A 20960-nucleotide genomic window follows, 5' to 3' on the forward strand; every position below is an offset into this window, starting at 1 on the left:
AACCGAAAATGTATTTGACCATAACCTGATGTTTTCATGATAGATGTTTCTCTTGCTAAAAAAGTCTGCTTGTAGGTTATGTTGGTAAATAGCACCTTATTTTCAAGCAGGAAGTACCACGCCAGCGGCTGCGAAGCTGCCCCAGGAACCAAATGTTATCTGAGATGGGTTACAGGATGCTTTGGCAAAAGGGAAGCGAAGGGGGGGGGTGGGGTGTCTAAAGCAACCCTCGCAGCTGTGTGCTGATTAAAGTAAAAAGGCAGGTCTGAGATTGCTGCGGTCCAACATACACGCAGGGAATGTTTAGTTACATGATTTGGAGCGTCGGTTGTGGCAAGAGCAGCTGGGTTATATACAAGCACGGGTTCATTTCCTTGCTCAGGGAAGGTAAGTCACCTTACTTTTTTCTAGTGTTTAACAATCTCTTCCTCTCCCCCCCGCCTCTTTTTTTTTCTCCCAGAAGAGGAGGAGAATGGGGGCGGAGCTTCCTAACCCCCACCCCGGCGCACAATGACATCACTCCACCCCGCCTCCCGGGACGTCACCTACAGGCGGGGAAGGCTGGGGCAGCGCCCGGAGCGGGAGTGACGCACTTCCGGCGCGCTCCCGAAAGCGCCGCGGACGGTTTCCTGCTGGTGGGGGTGAGATGGCGGCGCCCGGAGCCCCGGTTACTGTTACCGTCACCTACGGTAAGAGCCGCCCCAGAGTAGAGCGGCCGCGGCCCGCAGCGCCCGGGGGGCGGGTCCTGCCGGCGGGGCGGAGGGGAGGCTCGTCCCGGCCTCCCGCGGCTTTCCGGGGAGCGGAGGAGGCAGCAGCAGCAGCGTTCCCTATTCTGGCAGCAATCTTCCTTTCAATGAAATACATCACGGAGCTGAAGCCAGTGCTGTGTACTAAAAGCAGATGCTGTCTTTTGGGCTGCCTTCTTATTTGTTGAATAAGCTTGAAAATTTGTGGTTAGTGGGATGGGAGATTGCAGCAGCAGAAGATAATTTCTTGGTTATGACAGCTGGGTGCCGACCTGATGAAATGGGTTACTCAAGGGCCTGTTGAGACAACTGAGCTTTTCCCTGAAGGAGAGAAACTGGAGGGGAAAAAAGGTGGAAGGGAAATATGCAGTTAAGTCTTCAAATAAATGTAAAAAGCTAATGCAAAGAGTTAAGAATAGCCTTGACTCTACAATTCCTAAAAATAGGGCAAGTGATACTTTGCTTAAATTATAACAAAGTGGGCTTAGGTTAGGCATTAGGAAGAACACTGAAGATAGTAAGGTATTAAAAATTATTTATCAGCAAATTTTGTTCCCCAAACTTGTGAATATTTTTTTTTTTTTTTTTAATAATTGAACAATGAACTCTGTTCCCATCTCTTTTGCACTACATTGGTGATAGTCTTTCTACATTGAGAGCTTACTGCTTATTTCTATTTGCTTATTCCTACTTCCAAACTGTTATTTGTTATGTTTGCTATTTTACTATGTGAAAATGTTTTTTTATCACCTGGCAGCTTAGTTTATTTAAGAGTCTTTGCTGAGGGACCTTGTGGAATAATGTATTTGGATCTTCATGATCTACGTGCTTGTTGATGTCTTCAGAGAACTCCATTTGAGCTGAGAGATTTTCATTTGCAAAGATGATATCAGCTTTCCTTCAAAGTGCTATATTTATAATTCCAGCTTCTTGCTGTTTGCTAAAAGTCATCTTATCTGGAAATATTTTTATCCTTTCAGTTGTTTTCTATTTAGTAATTACTTTGTCATTTATGGCAAGTAGAAGGCATCCTTCATCTTGGACTTCAGCCATCTGGTTTATACCTGTTGCTGTTAGATGCTTGTTTACCACTTTGTGGAAACATTTTTGTTAAAACTGGGTGTGCGCGCACGTGTGTGTGAGTGAAGGTGGGGAATGATGGAAATAATGAAGACTTAAGAAAGAGAATGGTAGTAGACCCACAGGTATCACTGTACAATCCACAAGTCATTGAACTGACCTGATTTTTCTAAATGTATTTAGGGTTTTCCAAAAGAATTGGGAAATTTGCATTAGGTGAGATTTTAAATCAATGTTTTCATTTACAGAAACATACTGCTAAGTTGTGAAACTAGTTCTCACCTCAGTACGAGGTGTTTTTCTTGGTGATTTCACTCAGCAGTGAATTGACAGTATAACTTGTGCTATAGTCATCCCAAAGTGTTATTCATAATTTGTAATTAAAGCTGTCTTCATTGCAAGGCAAACTTTAGCTGTTCTTTTCCTCCTTCCCCCCTCCCCCCCCCCCAATGCTGACAGGCACACCCCTTACACACAAATGTACCAAAGCAATGTTTTGGAATACATCAAGACTAGGACCTACATTCCCTGTATTTTTCAAAACGAATTGGGAATGAGGTCTGTTTGTGGGAAATGCTTGAGAGAGAGCTGATGTAATAGGATTTTGAGCTTAAAACCATTTTTGTATTCCAGAACATTGCTGGAGTTTGCAAGTTCTTGAGGTTTCTATGTAGCTTGTCGTATGACCCTGGGAGACCAAAATATGTTAAAACAGATGTTTATAGCACTCTTTTTTTGCAAAAGATATGTGTATTTCAAATTAGTGGCATGAGGACAGTTTTTTTTTCTGATGGCTGTTAAAGAGTTCTCTCTTCCTGTAAACTGGATAACGTCTATCTTAATTCCCTTGCAGCCGATGGTGGCTAATTTCTGTGGATGTTTTAAAATTGGCAGGCCTTAAGCACGTGGGAGCAGAGGGCTGCAGAAAGCAGGATCAGTTGAGAAGCAGAGATGAATTGACATAGTCCTTTTATTCAGAGAACTGCTGTTTGTTGCACATAAGAATCTTGTGATCTTGGGGAGTCTGAACAGGATACTCCGTTAGCAGTAGCTGACCAGGCTGAGACAAGGTGGCTAAGGCTGCGTATCGGGTCACTGATAGCGTGGGCTGTCCAGGCACCAGTGTTGCTCATTTCTGGCCATGTAGTCTTATCCCTACCCTTCCCAGGTTCTGACATATTTTGGAGTGTAGCTGGGCAAAACTGACTTGTCTGGACTAGAGCAACTTACTGGTTTGTGCACATGTGCGTGTCTGGTTCATTTTTGTCTAGGTTAGTGAAGTGAAGGTTAGTGAGCTTGCCTGACAAGAGCCAGAGCAAAGTAAGCAGCACAAACGTTCAGCTGAGAACAGGAGCTATCCTTCTGCAGAGGCAGTAGGTTGTTACATTGATTGACCTGCTCTCATGAAACCATACACTGACTGCACCCAGAATCTCTGATGAGTCGACTGAGGCTAAGAGGGGATTTGAGGGCTAGAGTCTCTCAAGACTTTGGGAATTAAATGATAAGCCTCTTCAAGATTGCAATGGTTAAGACTTTGGAGACCCTCACTAGAACTCATTGGACACTTGGAAACAGTGACTGCAGGTTTTTCTTGGAGCTGGATGTGCTTTTAAGATGTATTGTGGGGAGAAACCATCTTCAGACTGTGAGAGGTCTTTCAGATGGCCCAGTAGAAGGAAGGCCAGGAAGACATTGATCGCTTCTCATGCATAAGGAGTAGGGAGCAAAGAAAGTGATAAGTCATCTCTGATTTCCCAAGACTTGTGTCCTTAAAAGTTCCTGTAAGTAGGAAATAAAGCAGATCATGAAAGTCTGGGCTTCCATTCTTCAGTTTGTGGGATGCCTGTACCATCTGCATTCTTAAATATTATTCCCCCCCGCCCCCTCTCTTTTTCATCAGGAGCATTATAGCCAGTAGATTCTCCTTATCCAACTCTTCAGATTATTAGAAGATAAAAATATATATATTTTCAGCTGAGATGAGTAACTCTAAGACAAAGGAATTGCAACAGAACCCTGTGATTTAAAGTTAAGATTGTACATGAGTATCAGTGATTTGAGAACTTTCTGCATTCATGGAAATAAGTATTAGAAACTGATTCCACCTAAAATTTTCTAGGTAACAGTAGATATTACTGTTGTTCTGTTTTTGTTAGGTAATGAAAAACACAGTATTCAGGTTGCTTCTCATCAGGAGGATGGTGAACCTACACTGCAAGACATGGCTCTACTTATTGAACAAGTCACTGGTGTTCCAGTTCCTTTTCAGAAACTGATATACAAAGGTAACTTACAAATCTGTCCATGTTTCTTATAGATAGTACCTTTCATCTTACTTTCAGATGTCCATGTTCTGAATGTTTTTAAAAAGGCATTCTTAACACTTTAATTTTTAGGACATGGAAAGAACAGTTGAAAGTATCACTTACTGTTATTAGTAATATTTTGACTGCTTTTTTCTCTCTCTCTTTCATTCCTTTTAGGAAAATCTCTGAAAGAAATGGAACAACCATTGTCAGCACTTGGTGTTAAAAATGGTTGCAAAGTCATGTTGATTGGGAAAAGGGTAAGTGTTGCCTTCAGAAGTTTTTTTTCTTACATTATCCTAATTTCTATTAGTGGCTCAACTCCTGAACATGGATATAGGTTTCAACGTAAAACTTACCTTGTGTACATACCCACAAAGCTGTGTTCAGTGTCACGTTGTACTACAAATAACTCTGCAGCTTTCTGAAATTACATTACTGACAAACTTCTGCCTAATCTGTGGCTTGTCAACGCTCAGGAACCTTCTGTGTGCTGATGCCCTTTTCTGTCCATCCTACTTTTCTGTTTGAGAAACAACAGCAACAACAAACCTGTAGCTGCTGTGTCTGCTGGGTTACTTCTAGTGAAGTGACCTATGACTAGCTTTGTCAAGTAGAGGACAAAGTAGTATCTCCTCATATGTTACCTCTACTTGCAGGATAATAAAGCTAATAAAAGAAAATTATTTGCACTTTTCATTTTCTCTTCAAATTAATTTCATTTAACATGTTTATATACATTGTCACTGTATTTGTTACTAAACTTTGGAAGCGGCTTGTTTGGTAGGTACTAAAGTACCAAAAGAATAACCACAGTGTAACATTTGTTTTAAGTCAGCAAAAGCCTTCACTTCTGTATCACACTGTTGCTGCTCTTTAGCTACATAGTGACTCTGTTTGTTCTGCAGTTGTAAATTTTATACTTTTGAATACACAGAATAGTCCAGAGGAAGAGGCTGAATTAAAGAAGTTAAAAGATTTGGAGAAGTCAGTGGAGCAAATAGCTAATAAATTAGAGGAAGTTAATAAAGAGTTCACAAGTATCCAGAAGGTATGTCAGCTCTGTATCATTTAAATATTTGCAAAACTGTTTTTTAGATACATATTTTAAAAAATACCACTTGAAGGTTTTGTACAGTCAGTAATAAGCTGTCCCTTTTAGCTTTCCAAGGGGCCTGTAAAATTCTTACTAAACTTCAAATGCTATTTATGAATTTTCAAAATAGGGAGAGGTATGGCACTGTTTGGAAAAAGGTAAATATTGTTGCATATTGAACAAATGATATTCTTTAGATCTAGAAAAACAGGAACAGTTCTCGCAAAATTCAAAGGCAAATGGCTGTTCCTTTGAGTTTTGTTTAAAATTTTAAGAAAAACTAGTAGATCTTACAGTTAGTATTTCAAGCACTGATGGAATACAAATTGAGATTGGAGTTTTTATTGTACCTGAAACTATGGAAATAGTAAAAAATATTTTCTGCTGCAGTGGACTGACAAATTTTTGTAAGCTGAGTAGTCTTCAGGGTGTGGAATAATGTTGTCTTTTCTTCCCTCTTTTTCTTCCTCAGGGTTTTTTAGCAAAGGATCTCCAGGCAGAAGCTCTGAAAAAGCTGGACAAGAGGATAAAAGGAACTGCAGAGCAGTTCATGAAGATCCTGGAACAGATAGATGCCATTGTAAGTAAATAATCACAGAAAGGCATCATATCCCAAAAGACATTTACTTTTAAGAATAAATCTTTAATGTAATTTATTTGATATTTTAAAATGCTAACAAATATATTTTGTTTTTTAAAGTTAGTTAATTGGTTTGCTCATTTTTTTCTTTAATATCCAGCTCTTGCCCCTGTATTTCTCCAAAAGGCTACTAAATGGTGACATTAATGCCTATGTATGCATCCCCATTCTACAGAAGAGCTTCATATTGGGCAACAGCCTGTTAAAACTACATGAAATGGGTATCCTTTACTCAAGTTTTACCCTTTTACTTTGTCTTGACAAAACCTGTTACGTTAAACTTTATGGTAACAGTAAAGGTCTTGAGGGGACGGTGCTTAAAAAAAGCAGAAGCACTTTTTCTATATTGCTTAAGAACAAGGAGGTCCTGAAGAATTTTCTGGTCAGTCCTATGTGGACTGACAGTACTTTTATTCAAGATGTCTGCATACTGAGGACTGGATTCTTTATTTGAAATGTACTGGGGTTTATCTAAGCACTTCACAGTCATTAATGGATCATTACTTTACTCCTTCTAGAGTATAATATGTATCTCCCTGTACGACGTGAGAACTGAGAGCTAGGTGAGAATAAGGGACTTGTCCTAGATTGTGGCAACTAGGGTATTTTGTTTCTATGTCTGTTGGGTCGTTCTCTTTCACTTCATCATCTAGTTCTGTTGCATAGCATGATTGTAAATTCCTATTCTGAAGGAAGACTATGCTGCTTTTCTGTGGTAGTAATGTCTTTGAGTCTACTCCTTTCCACAGTGACCCTTTATGGGTTTATTTCGGCATGTTTCGTACAAAGGTCTATAGTCTGTGAAACAAATGGATTTTAATTGATGAGTACTTTGAAAAAGTTGAGCAGCTGACTATGTCATAGAGTAATAATTTGCATTGGCCCTCACCAGATGCTGTACATTATGTGTTGCTGGGATTGGTGGGGAGTTTGTTAACTTATTTCCTCCTTTCATACTGTGCAACTTTAATGGTAAGTTAGGCTTTGCTGTTTTGCTGCCAGGAGTTTAGCTTATGTTTATTATAGCTGACAGTTCTAAGTATGTTTTAATTTTTCCTGTATGTTATAGTTAAAAGAAAAAAGTAGTTCAGTATTTTGAAGTCTTCAGCTTTCAATAGTCTTCATCAGTTCTTGAATGCTATCAGACATACAGACTTAATACAACTGATTCCTTGTTTGAAGTGGCAGATTTCCATGGAAATAGCAATGAGGTGACTGCCGGCTCATTTGAATGGATCAAAGCTTATTTCTGATCCCACTGATTTCTGGTACCATGTCCTATTTAGAAAAGAGGCAGTATTTGTATGCTGATTTACAGTTCTGGAATCTAGCAAGCTTGAAAGCCCCTCTTCATTGCTTCCTCATTAATCCAAACTAAGTTTCCCAAGATTTCTTTTGATTCTGTTACTTCTTGCATGGTTTAAACAGAAAGCTTGTTATTATCTATCCCCTTATCCAGAATGCTCTAGATAGTACTGGACATGGACTTCCAGGCTTAGTGAAAGATTTTAGGAGGATTATAAGCTGGTGACTTCTTGTTTCAATGAAATAATGGACTTCAGGTGCCTCAGTTTTCTCTTGTGGAAGTGGAGCAGTCAGGGCTAAAAATAGTCATGATTAATATCTTTTAATATTGGCGATAGTTGTCTTTTACTTCATTGTAGAAGAGCCTAGAAACTGACATTGACCAGCATCATGTTTTTAAGGGCGGAATGAAAATTAGGGCTTCTTGTAGCAGTGGATGAAGGTACATTTTGGGACCAACCTCTAAATTTATTGGTCTTAATATTCTAATAACACTGTGGCTTTTATCATGAAAACTGAATTTGAATATCTTCCAGGAAATCTTTCAGATAAGATTTGGAATCTTTGCATAAAATGTAGCTCTTCAGTGTACTGTTATTACAACATCACATGATCAGGCCCCAACTTTATGAAGGTATTACTTAAATGTACTGCAGTTGTGGCACATACAGATGTAGCAACACAGAACAGTAATGAGGTATGTGTGTGAACAATAAACTTACTTCAGGTGCCACTGAAGTAAGAAATTGGGTGGAAAAAAATGGTAAATAGAAATGTAAAGCAGAAAAGTGAAAAGCTTCCAGAAAGCAGTTTTTCTGTGTATCTGAAATGTTTTACACACTTCTTAATATTTCTTGCATTACCCAAGTAAAAAGCAAGTCCTGAAAAATCTCTTAAATGCTATTGATTATATAAATCTGCTAGTGATTGAATCAACAGCATATTAAAGAAAAAGTAATTGAGTGAGCTATTTTCTGGCAAGATGGAAGAGTGAATGCACTGTAGATAGGAAACGTACCAATAATTTTCATCATAAATGTTCCAGTTTGTTTCTTTGGCAGAATTGTTATGAAAACACTTTAAAATGTCTTGGGCATTGTACATGTTTGGATCAATTAAGAACATCAAGCTTGATGCAAAATCAGGTTTGTTGGTATTAAGGCAGCTAACAGGTGAAGACTTCATACTATGTTCTGTCTATTCTAGGAGTGTTACCCTCTTATTGTTAGCAGACATATCATTAATTAGAGGAGCTGATTTTGGAACTAATAATCCTTTTTACTAGACTCCATGTATTTAAGAACTATGAATTTAAAAATTGAGTCAGGAAGTGGCGATAGTAGTTCAAGAGTCATACAGCATTGGGGTGGGAGAGGAAAGATATGGTGGTGTCACTGCCAAAGTGCAAAAAAAAAGTCTTGAAGAGATGTCTCTCAGTAGAGTACCTGCAATTTGAACACTTTAATGTTAAACATTTGGTTAAAAATAGGTACTGCTTCTACAGGGGAGAGTGGGATCTTTTAAGCATCTAACAAATTTTGAATGTTGTGAAACAGCCTAGCCTTTGCACAAGCTGCAAATCATTTAATTTTTTTCAGGAGAAATACAGGTTCAGTTTTGCTCAGCAATTGAGGATTTATCTGTGTGCATCACTGGAAATGCATTTATTTCAGCAATGAAAATACTTGGTCCAGGAGTAATGTCAAAGCATACTACTTACTACAAATCTCGGCAAGTAGAACACAGAAAATGCCTGACTTGATTAGCTGCCACAGTTTTTTAGACAAATTACTGAAACAAAGGAAAGAAAGAAAAACTTTCCTGAGATTAGTAGGAAAATTTAAACCCACCGGCCTGATATTATGCACTTCTTGTCAGCCTACTCTAATTTACTTGAAGTCTGTCGTTGGTTTTGCAACCTGAGAGATCACTTTGTTCTCATGATGATTCCTTATTAAATTTCTTGAAATAAAGTCACCGACTTTTTTGTTTATATACATTAACTGCAAAATCCCCTGTCAAATTGGACATATCAGGTAAACCAATGCTTAATTAACATTCCAAGGATTAAAGAAGGAATTATTCTGCAAATAGCATTGTTGTGCCCTTAACAAACACTTCCCAGGCTTCTATGAAGTTTTACCATTTACAGTTGGAGTGATGTAAGCTTACTTCTGAATATTTGATTTTATTTGGATAATTAAACATTTGATAGGCATTTCTTATTTTTAGTTCTTAAATCTCTTAATATGGATCATAAGTGTAAAATCAAAGGAGAATATTTTTCTAAAGCACAAGGAGCATGAAAGTGCCATCATCCCTCAGTGAGAGCAGAGCACCTAGTTACCACTTGCGCATTCAGAAAACCCATTAACAAATGCAGCCATTTAAAAGCTGCTTTTAAAGAAGATGCTTGAATGTCTAGTTAGATGAGAAAGTTTTGGTGTCAACATAATGTGCTTACCCAGTTTACCAATTTATTTAATAATAAGTAGTGAAGGAGAGGTAGTCAATAAAAATTATGCACTAAAGTACTGTACATTGTGTTAGGGTTTTTAAAGATACTGTAATGTAAAAAACAAAAAAGCTTCTGACTAAATGGACAGTGGTGTTAGTAAAAATCCCTGTAAGGCATTAGCATTGGTGCCATGTGTTGTAGAGTGATCTTGTTTTTAATCAATTTGATATCAGAAATCTAAAAGGTTTCTAGTTATTGTTGCTGTTGACTGCTAGTGTGGGAGACACTCTTTTATTTATTTAATTTTTTTTTTGATCGTGTCCCTTTGGATCATAAATGATGAATTTGACTAGCATTTATTTTGTGTATTAATTCATTACAGTACTATAAACTGGATTCAGGCATCAGATCTTATCTTCTGGGATCTGTGATTTGGGAAGTATGATATAACCAAATAGGAGAGCAAAGATGAGATGGTAACACTATGCTTAAAAATCATTGTTGCAAGTGCTCCTGTAGCAGAGGAAGCCTGAGCAGAGCTGAAGGTGATGTTCTACAGCAAAGGGATGTTGTTTTATTGGGAGACCAGCTGGGAGAGGGGAAAGGAATGAAGAGAGAGTATTTTGTAAGAAGCAGTGCTCAGGAGAGAGGGCACCTGGATTCGTCGTTAAAAGAGCACTCAAGAATAGAAAGGATGCAGAGACAGGAAAATGCACACACGTGAATTCAGTGTTGTAAAGGGTAGTTGGTTTCAACAGTCTTTTACGAAGCATGAGTATTGTGCATACAATACATGAATTTTTGAAGGAGTAACGTGTAAAGTCAATGTATCCACATGGTAAGAACCCTCAAAGAGATGTGGTTAAGCAGCTCTGAATTTTGGGGTTGGGGTGGGAGATAGCCAATGGTGATAGGGGGACTCAGGCTGTTTCTGTAGGGGAAAAAAACTGATAACCTGTTTTGGGGAGAAAAAAAACAACAAAAAAAAACTATGCCCAGGAGTTCTACAGAAGTTGCTGGAGTAAAGCCAGCACAGCAGTCAGCGCTCAAAAGTTTAAGAGCATGTATGCAAAGCACTGTGAGACTTGAACAGGGTTTTGTCTTGGAGAAAGTAGAATGCAAATAAGAGACCTACTGGATGAATCAGAATATGCTATACAGTGGAAAGCCGTCTACTAACTCGAACTATCGCTCTGCAAGAAATGCACCAAGACATAAATTTAGCAAGAGCTTTGCATAAGCACTGCCTAGATTAAGTTACTTTTAAAAAATATATATAAATTAAACTTGATTTTAATTAAATATTGAAATGTTATTGTGACTTAAGGTTTATTGCCAGCTTCACCTGTTAAATCCTGAATAGTTGGACAACGTATTCCTGGAGAGGAGACGTAAGCTGACTAAGGTAAAACAGAGAGACTGTGAGATTTAATTTGATGTTAAGATTTGTAAGCTTTACTAATTTGATTGCAAAATACCTTTTAAGCAGTTTGGTGAGTTAGTACATTTAGGGCTTCCAATTCTATGTCTTTGCCTAGGGCTTTAGAAGGTGTGATTTTAAAAACAGCTATGAGGGTATGCAAACAAACATAGGATTTGCATGCACAGATGCTTTTAAAAAACAGTTTTGAAAAATGTTGTCCAAAATAGAAATAGTCTGAATATTGTCTTTATGCTCAGATTTGAAAGTTTTCCTTCAGTTACCAATATTTGTTCTTGAAATGGATATTGAGTGGTAAGCCCATCTGGATTTCCTTTTCTGGTATTAATAGTTAACTTAGACCTATGCTGATAATAGAAAATTGTTTAATTTGCTATTGCAATTTGGTAGGAATACTTAACATAGGCCAAAATCTCTCAGAAGGTGCAATCTGAGATAAAAAGCTCTGGGCAAAGGGAGATAACAAGAAGGCATTGACAATGTAACTGAGCTAGCATATTATTTCATTTTTTAATTTGATTATTAATAAATTCTGAGCCATGGAAAGCTTCAAGACATAGAAGAATTTCTGTGACATAGTGAGATTTTCATTTTCTGGTGAGAATCAACTATTAATAATTAGGCCTAACTGCTCTTTGTTTTTCCAGGTTATTACACATTATGGGGTCAAATACTAGGCATCAAATACTTTCTTCATGTCAAATGCTTCTTGTCACATTTTTTTCATTTCCAAAATGAATATTGTACAAAACCAAGGGAAAAATGGGAGCGTTTCCTCTTGTGGTTACAGGGTCCTATGTCATAAACAAGATCTGTTAAAATACTTCATATACCTCATAATATTTTTTTTCCTGTGGCAACTGTAAGTATTCCAAAGGCCTTCATTTTTATTTATGAGCTAAAACTGGTGTTTGAAGAAGACTCCCTCCCAGCTTTAAACTAACTTTTCAGTTGTTCTGTAATGTCTTTGGAGCATTTAGTTTTCAGAAAGAAAAGCATGTAATAAAATCTTATCATAATGTCATGCTTATTGGGAAGAGACATGCAGGTTTAGCATGCTGCGGTGAACAGGGGCTTATTGCAGTACGCAGTACTAGAAAATATACTTTTTAAAGAGCAATGTACCTCCTAAAATGAACAGTTTAAAAAAAAAAAAAAAAGTTGTGCTTTGGAAGATGGACATGGGCCACTACTAAAATGGAGCTTTTGTTTATTTAGACAGTTGTTGAAAATGTAGTAATGGCTTCTGAATCTATCCTGTGCTGTAAATCCAAAGAGAATGAAGCCATGCTACATAAATGAAGAAAATAACCAGTGTAAAACAGGCTGCTGTGGGACAGTTTAGACATTGTGAATAATGAATTCCTGGAATTAACCTGATAACTTATTTTCCAAAGGTACTTTTCCTCCCCTTTCTTGCAAAATAAAAGAGGAAATGGAAAGGATAGATAGGCCATGGAAAGGAAACTGTTTCTTGGGACAAACTGAAGAATGTTTCTGGTAATAAAAGGAGGAACCTCAATTTCTGAAAAAACAACTCTTAATTTTTAGACATGTCTATCCCTGTTTGCAAGATAGCATTGAGCTGTTTGCATTTGGAAGGATGTCTCTGTTAACCTGCAGACTGCCCCCTCTCGTGCTTTTTGATGCTGCTAATAATTTTTCAAACTGAAAGAAATATGTCTAGTTTCTGGTGCTGTTTCAGAAGGTGCAGTCTGACATAAAAGCTCTCTGCAAAGGAGATGCCTTTTCTGATCTCAAAGGAAGTGTTAAAAAATGATATGAGTCTTATCAGCTTAATAATATTGCTGTTTGGGAAAACTCCAAATGGTACTGGAGCAACAGAAATGGAAGCTGGAACTACAGGAACAGAAGATTCCTTCTCTCGCCCATCTTACAAAAACAAACCAACAAAATAAAGCAAAAAACCTGACCTTGGGAATAGGCTAGTGCAGTGGTAGTTATTGCCATTTTAAGCTTTCATACTGTCCTAGGAGACAAGAAGCAGCGTTCAATGTTCCTTCTTCCAGTGAGGGTAAAAGAGGAATGACGGGGATTTTAAACCAGGGCTTATGTGGAAGTAAAATGAAAGAATAAGTTCCAACTCAATCCGTGTGCCCATTTCCTCCTCACCCCCGATACAGAGTATGTGCTGAGCCTGGCCATTATTATTTCATTGTCTGGTACCATCCACAATGTATTAATCACTGCACAGATACCAGAGCAGTGTGATCTCTGCTCCAGAACTGCCTGGTATCTCTTTAAATCCACAGTTTCACTTCTCACAATGACTGATTTTTGGTGTGAAGTCTTGTGTATTTTTAACTCCTGTATTAAATTATGTGCAAGACTCCTATATTTAAGACTGTATAAGTTTAGCTGGATTTTAAAAGAAAAGAAACTTTTTTTTTTGGTATTCTTATAAATGATTATGTATCTGAATTTCCCAATGGGACTTGCATTTAGGTGAAATGAAACAGAGGGAAAGATAGGGTAACCTCTAGTCTTGATATCGAGTTAAGAGGAAAAAAAGTGTACCAGTGAGAAACTCCAAGATGTGATGGTGTGACCTTCTTTGCATTTCCAGCAGTGAGAGCATAATGTTTCTCAGAATGTTCGCATTAAAAAAAAAAAAACAACTGCAAAAACACCCTCCCCCACCAATACCCCAATTTAACTTCTCTTCAGAAGAACAAAGCATGTAAAACTTGCTATGATGATATACATTAAATTACACATATATAGTGGGTGGAAGGAGTATGGAAACTGATGCAATTTGACTTAAATTAAGAGCTTTCACGTACAACACCTTCCATGAATAGATTTGTAAAGATCAGACATGCAGCTTAAACAGACTAGCAATGCCTGCATTACTGATGCAGGCGTTATACTGATTATATACTGATGATATAGTCTAATGATGACGAGTGATTGAGTTAATGTGTTTGTAAGAAATTACTGCATCTTCAGTAGTCTCTGAAAAATTAAAATTGATGCTCAGCAGAAGAGTTAACGTATGCTACAGTGGACAAAGTGTATATGGTCTATTGCTGTGTGTCAGCTGAAGCTGCATGGTAAACTTGCTAGCTCAGTTGTTTGCAATCATCATGTTATATCCCTGGATTTTTTGAAATGATTACTTTTTTTTTTTTTTTTTTTTTTTACTTCTTTCACGTGTAATCATCCTCACTGAGCAGGCATGCCATTTTCAGGTTGCCTGTTAAGAGGATTCTCAGCTCTTTGATACATTCACTTTTAGCTGTATGTTTAATATGGTAGTTTCAAGATTAAGCCGCATCAACTTGTTCACTTATTTTACTGCAGAATCTGCCAGAGAATTTCAGTGATTGCAAACTGAAAAAGAAGGGATTGGTGAAAAGGGTTCAGGTGAGTTTTTTCCCATTTGTACACCAACAGTTTGTGAAATGAGAGCTATGTTTAAAGCTTAGATTTTTGCAGTATTTGTTGTTGCAATGCTATTTCTTATGACCTCTTTTTGAGTAGTATTTAATACTTTTATAAAGGAGCATATAAAAATATGGATTTTTATAGTTCATACTATTTTCAAATAATATTTGTAATTTACATTAGTGGTTGGCCTTATGGCTGCCTGATGATGTGAAGCAATTCTGATTACTTATAAAGGAAACAGAACCATTCTTTCTTTCCCGTATCCGTGTGGGTTAGAGTAATGAGTGAGGTTTGGGCACAATGACACGGCCAACTGACTCCTGCTTTAAGCTGGGAAACACCTTGGTAAAGGTGTTCTTTAGAAAATTTAGCATCTGTTGCAACATACCAACTTTCTGTAGACATTAAACCTCTAAAGTAAAAGCTGTACAGAAGAGCGGCTATGCTGGTTTTTTTAATTGCTTTGCTGTTGTGTGATGTTTATATTTTCCTAGGTGTTCCTTAGAGACCTTACTCTGAAGTTTTGTTACTAAATGCTGAAATTTCTCCTCTTCCACCCCTCCCTGCCCCCCCCCCCAAAAGAAGACTTCCATGAATGAGTGGTAGTGCTACTCAAATTACTGTTTTGATTTGTATTGTGCTAGCTTCAGTCACAGGTTAGACTCCTGAAAATTATTTGTGAATGTACCTTGCATTCATATATGAAGTTGAAAGGTTTTGTCTTTTACTGTAAACTTTTTAAATAATCTCCAAAAATGTTTCCCAAATATTTTTAAATAATTTTCTATTTTTAAGAAAGTTCTACCAAGAAGTACTTTGTAGTGGAAATGCTTTTCTGTTATAGCTTGAGGTCCAAAGCCTTTTGGACTCTGTTACAGAGATAAGTTCAATTAATGCAAATTGAAATGAAGATGGTTTCCTGGCATGGCTATGTTATATGGAGCTCTGAATAATTTTGATTCCATGTGATTGACCAAAGTAGCTAGCTAGCAAACTTTCTAATACAGATATTGCCATAAACCTCATTGCAAACTGCTAGAGCTCCACTCTTGGATGAAGTTATCGTAGAAATAAGTGGGGCTTTGTATAAGAACTGCTGTTAAGGCCTAAAGTAAGCTCTGTTGGGCAGAGGTCAGAATATTCTGTGTGCTTGTATGGGGACAGTGTTCAGCAGCTGTAGTTTATGATCCCTTTGGGGACTGCAGAAGAATCCAAGGGATTTCAAACCAAAGCAGTCAACAATAATTTATTTTTCCAAAGCAAGGAAATTATGGCAAGTTATGCTTATTACTCTTACATATTTATAAAAGTGAGAGGGAGTTATTAACTGTCTTCTGTTGCTGGCAACTACTCATATCTTCCGGAGTGGAGACTTAGATGTAAAACACTTACAGCCAGCAACTGCAACTGTTACCACCTTGAATTCTTCATCATCCAAGTCTTGAAGAAGCGAGCTGATGTCAGGTTAAGGGGTTGGGTGAAGACCGATGATCCAAAACTGGGTGATGGTTGAAAAACACTGGCCTGGCACAACAAATTACCGGTTTAGAGGGGAGGGAGAGAAAGTTTCTTAATGCTATTTCAATTTAAATAGCGTTAAATATCCTGCTTGACGGTTAAGTCTATTGCAGACATAGCAAAACTGAGTGTAAGACATATATGTGTGGATAGAAACTATAGTTAGTACTTTGGACTTGGCCTAAGAGAATATATTGGTGGAGTTAGGAAGCTTAAAATGTTAAGGTGTGCTGTGATCAGGAAGCCAAGGTAACCAGTAGCCACTGGCTTTTAACTCCTGCATGTGAGTTACTACAGTTGTAAGAATTTGTGGGCATGTTGTAAGAAATGCTTAAGGTGCTGTGGACTGCTGTCTTTGGAAAGGAGCTTTCCACCACTGAGGCGCATTAGCTGCTTGTAAAGATGAAGGTTCGTGTTGCAGTCTTGAGAAGTACAAACAAGGAGTTCTTGGCTTAACGAAGGCTTGTTTTGATTTGACTGAATAGGATTTTTCAGTCCCATCTTAGGCTACAGAAGTATGTGTTGTAGGAAGGAGTTTTAAAGTTATGTTCAAAACTAAAGCCTTGACTTGTCAGAACTTTTTTGATCCTTGCTGATGATTGTGGATTTTGAATTAAGTCAAAGTGGTTCAGTGGCAGGACTGGTGAGGATGGACAACCACATTGTTGTCATGTTTCTGTTGGATTCCAGGTAAATAAACCTGTTAAGCCATTATCAAAACTGATCTGGGAGGTGGTTGTTGATTTGCCTTCTTTACACGGTGGAAACTTTAGTTTCTGTTCTTAAGAAGCATTCTACCATTGCTGTAATTGCATCCCTGATAACATTTGTTTGTTTGTTATTTTCAGGCTTTTCTTGCCCAGTGTGATACAATTGAAGGAAATATTGGTCAAGAAATGGATAAGCTGCAATCAAAGAATTTGGCACTGGCAGAATGAGGCATTGCTTTACTTAATTAGGCAACATAATTGCTCTATGAGCAAGAAGAAAAGTTTGCTCTTTGTTTTGGAGCATGTATTCAGCTTTTTTTTTTTTCTTTTTCTTTTTCTTTTTAAAGCCCAGTCTGTTAGACTGATACTAGTTAATCATTACTTGCTGGTTGTCATGTTTGCCACTTGGTTAGACTCATTATTCTGAAAAGAAAACAATCCTTCCTAAAGAACTGCAGAAATAATTTTTGTGGTGAATTGTCATGTATCTTATGGATGAGTGTTTAGTTAACTGAGTAACAAAGTTTGCAGTGATGGGCAATTTTGTCTGTTATGTCTTGGAATTTATTTACAGCTCAAATCAAAGAAGATCTATAATCATAAAAATGTCATAAGTCACAACTGTAGAACTTCAGCTTGACTGAAAAAAGCAACTGAGGCAACATCTGGGGAAGTATAACATTCTAGTAGACAGTTCAGAGCAATAAAAAGACCACACATTTGTATCTACTTATGTTTGTATGCATTGATAAATATAAGAAAGCTTGACTATAAGGGAGTTGTACCTATTTTAGCCTTAAATTGTCATAATAAATGGAATGTACTGTAACACGTATGGTACTTAATTTTAAGTGTTGCTTTACGTTGTTGTTGAGCTCCTTGATACAGGTGTATATTTTTTTACATGGATTTCTGATGTACTGTGTTTTATAGCTCATTTTTATTGCTTCTGTTATGTCTTGCATTATGGTGGGAAATGAAATGAGATCTGTTATGCTGCTCATATACAAAGGACTCAGTTGAAACAAGGTATGAATAAGGAGCTCTCTTAAAAGATATTTTTGGCTGCTTTTCTGGTTTCACTGAATCAGTGTTATATTTAATGGAAATTTGCAGTGATTGTTTCTGACTGATGCTTGCAGACATTTCCTGCTTAGCCTTCCTTGGTAGGTGAAAAATAAACTTTGGCAGGAGGTAGTAACTGTTTCAGCAGGTGCAGCCAGCTCTGTTTGCAATTGAGAGCCAGAGCTCACAGCTGGCATACCTGTAATGGGAGCTGCTTTTTCACTGGTGCTTCTGATAGGTAGGTCTGTCGTCATACACAGTGACCGGTGAAATACTGATCAGTAGGAGCCTGTTCCTGTGACAAACCTGAGCTTCTTCATCTCACATGAGTCAGAGACTGAGGATGCTTAGAAATGGCCCTTTAGATAATGAGTCTTTATCTGCATATGACTGTTTTACAATTAGCTCTCCTTACAAAATAAAACTAGAAAATGTGACTAAAAGGATAATTTCTAATAAGTTACAACCATTAAAGTATTATCCTGCAGAATTTCTCTGATGTTTGTAATTGGAGGAGCATTTCTTTAGTGAAAAACACCATTGGACAAATGAAGTGGTAGCCCTGCATTAAAAATGGGTCACTTTTATTGTAAAAATGCTTTTTGACCATACCAAGATTCAAGCTGCCATATTTTTGTTATCAGTTTCTTTAAGATTGCATTTTTTCCATACGCATTTTTTAGGAGCTGTAAAAGATTTTAAGGCCTAAAATCCTAGTAAACTTGGCTATGAGTTAGAAAATGGTATGTGTGGTAGGACTGTGGGTATTCTTTCCTAGTGCTAGTACTCTGGTCCTGCTGTATTTGCCCAGCACTTCAAGTTTATAGGGAGGAACAGCTGTAGCCGTTTTTGTGAAGCCTTAGCTTAGTGCCGCTTCGGTGCCAGGTTCTGCTGACTCTTAAACCAACAGCAACGTGGTTGCCTAATTCAGGGGATGCAAAATTGCCCATTTTCTTTTGATGAAAAGGATCCTCACCCTCTCAAAAGTAAATGCGATGTAATGCATTGAACTTTCACAGGTGCGTGTATAATAGGCAAAGTATTCTCCTCTGCCCATGAAGAGTTGTGGTCATGACTGGGATTGTGTTCACCTCTGCTGCTCCTTTGTGGTTTTCTCTCTTCAGCAAGAACGTTAAGGCTATAGACAGACATTGTTGTTTGGATCTCTCTGTTGGTAGAAAAGGTCATTGATTCCAGCTACTTACCATCACTCTTTTACCAGAGACTGCTGCTCCTTGAGACCTGATTGAGTACATCCTGAACCTGTCTCAAAGCGGAACGGATTAATTTGATGATTTTAAATAGTAAATCCTTTCTAATCTGATAATCTGAGGCAAAAGGAGTGATGATGAACCTCTCCCACCAGCCCATCTGGATTCAGAAAAGGATGTCCAGAGCTGAAGAACTTCTGTGATAACTCCTGTTATCAGTGTTCAGTTTCTAGGACAAAAGCGTAAGCGGATTAAGACAAATTTGTGCAAAGAAAAAACATTGTTTTGAAAACCAGGTATAAAAATGAACTGTTTTGTTTTGGAAAATGGATGGTTATATTTAAAATTTTCTAAGAACTTCTAGCATGGATTGATTCTTATGCTTATTTTTGAAAGATAAGCCTTACACCTCATGTTTTCCATAACAGCCTTATTTTTTAGTAAAAACAAAAAAAAACCCTATGCTTTTGAAAAGTGCAGCAGACTAGAATCGTGAAAGGAAGAGGGGACAATTAGAATCATTGGGACTTTGTAAAGGTAAACATGGATCTCAAATATATTCTCCCTAATTCTGTAGTCTAGGCGTACTGTAATACCTACCTTGCTACGGAAGCAGTTCTCCTCCTCCCGTACCACCTGCCCTGGTTATGTGAAAAGGCAAAGAAGTTATTCACTTTTGCATTAGTTTCACTTATTCCATGGTCTTCCAGTTGCTTTGGCTTCATTTGCACATCTCAGATTGCCATTCATGCAAAATGTCTTACCATGCGGTTTGTCTTCTCTGAAAATTGAAATAAGATCATGGTTCCTAGTAGGCTGTAGTATGAGACATACCAAAACTGATGTTCACAGAGCTGCAGTCTTGAGCTGTGAGACCACTTCCTCTTTATTTTTAAGAACAGCTTAAAATATGCCATTTTTGGTGATGGTGGTGACCAAGTTCTCCTGGCAGTCATACTGTTGTAAACCTGGAGTAATGCTTTTCTGATGTTTAATAGTAGCTCACAGTTTGGACTGTTACACTTGACACCGTAGAACTTGGGGCTCAATTTTTCCTTTTTTTTTTTTTTAGTTATTTTATTGTACCATCATAAATGAAAAGGAAAAAAATAAAATATGGAAATTTCTCTGCTGTCCTTGGTCATGATACAGTTATTAAATGCTGTACTAGGAAACAGACCTGTTAATCCATTGTCTCTTCATACAGAAAGGGCTGATAAAGGGAGCGATCTTACTCTAATGAAATTATGCTGCTGTTTGTAGCAGTGCTGTGTTTGTAGTGGAAAGGTGCGTACTACTGTATGTTAAAATGGGGATTATGGATGTTAGGAAGTTTGCTGGTTGGGAGTGGATGCTTGCCCTAACAGGCATTGCAGAAGAGGGTGCAGCGAATCAAAGCCTAAAGTGCTTTTTGAAGGAAATGTTACAATGATTAGCAAAAAGCTGAGGCTAAGAAAAAAAAAAAAAAGTTAGGAAGCAATTTTCATAGTTATGTTCCACATTGAGTATCTTCTGCTGGGGTTTCCATAATCTGGATGTACTAGCTATTTTTTACTTCTTTTTTTCTGGCACTTTTTCCTAAGAAATTTGGAGTTGCAGCTAAACCTTGTCCTTTCTTATCCTTCAAACAGCAACCACCACCACCGTCCCCTGAGGCAGTTATGTCAAACATAGGAAAGTTCCTTCAAATCTGAAATTGGATGAGGCAGGGTGAGCATACGCTCCCCTCTTAACTGGATGTTTGGCCTGCTGGGGGCAGCGGCAGCACAGACAACTGGGGTTACCGAAGAGGTGAAAGGGGCTACTTGGAGAGCCTAGAAGGCGTCTGGATAAGGTGCCTCCAGTTCTGGTGGTGTTTGGAGGATTTAAATACTGCAAAAGGTGACCAAGCCATAGAACTGAATTCTGCTACTTATGTGGGACAGTGAGGGGAAGTGAGTAGAGAAGTAGCGCCCCTCGAGGGGCGGGGG

At 37.9% G+C, this 20960-nt stretch overlaps 1 protein-coding gene across 4 annotated transcripts; it reads left to right on the forward strand.

Moving 5' to 3' along the window:
- The first annotated feature begins 560 nt into the window (after window positions 1–560).
- BAG1 (BAG cochaperone 1) lies at window positions 561–20117 on the forward strand. Of its 4 annotated transcripts, XR_010883415.1 has the most exons (10): window positions 561–689; window positions 3986–4114; window positions 4313–4395; window positions 5073–5186; window positions 5704–5811; window positions 5972–6092; window positions 9302–9338; window positions 10962–11039; window positions 14400–14462; window positions 16853–16873. XR_010883415.1 is itself a non-coding variant. In XM_013952822.2 (8 exons), the coding sequence occupies exons 1-7, from the start codon at window positions 647–649 to the stop codon at window positions 10991–10993; spliced, it is 618 nt and encodes a 205-aa protein (XP_013808276.1). In that variant the 5' UTR covers window positions 561–646; the 3' UTR covers window positions 10994–11039; window positions 14400–14462. The 4 variants fall into 4 exon arrangements, 3 of the variants coding, with proteins under 3 accessions (XP_013808276.1, XP_013808277.1, XP_013808275.1); XM_013952822.2 differs by lacking the exons at window positions 9302–9338; window positions 16853–16873 and having other exon boundaries at window positions 10974–11039; XM_013952823.2 differs by lacking the exons at window positions 5972–6092; window positions 9302–9338; window positions 10962–11039; window positions 16853–16873 and adding an exon at window positions 19002–20117 and having other exon boundaries at window positions 565–689.
- The last annotated feature ends 843 nt before the right edge of the window (window positions 20118–20960 follow it).

The sequence above is a fragment of the Apteryx mantelli genome, chromosome 2 (genome assembly GCF_036417845.1).
Source record: "Apteryx mantelli isolate bAptMan1 chromosome 2, bAptMan1.hap1, whole genome shotgun sequence".
NCBI lineage: Eukaryota > Metazoa > Chordata > Aves > Apterygiformes > Apterygidae > Apteryx > Apteryx mantelli.

Bases quoted from the DNA above. Each gene is read 5' to 3' on its own strand.
- BAG1 (XM_013952821.2), top strand. From the start codon at position 647: ATGGCGGCGCCCGGAGCCCCGGTTACTGTTACCGTCACCTACG. The intron at 690-3,985 runs GTAAGAGCCGCC...TGTTTTTGTTAG, and splicing joins TACTGTTACCGTCACCTACG to GTAATGAAAAACACAGTATT. The intron at 14,463-16,852 runs GTGAGTTTTTTC...TGTTATTTTCAG, and splicing joins GATTGGTGAAAAGGGTTCAG to GCTTTTCTTGCCCAGTGTGA.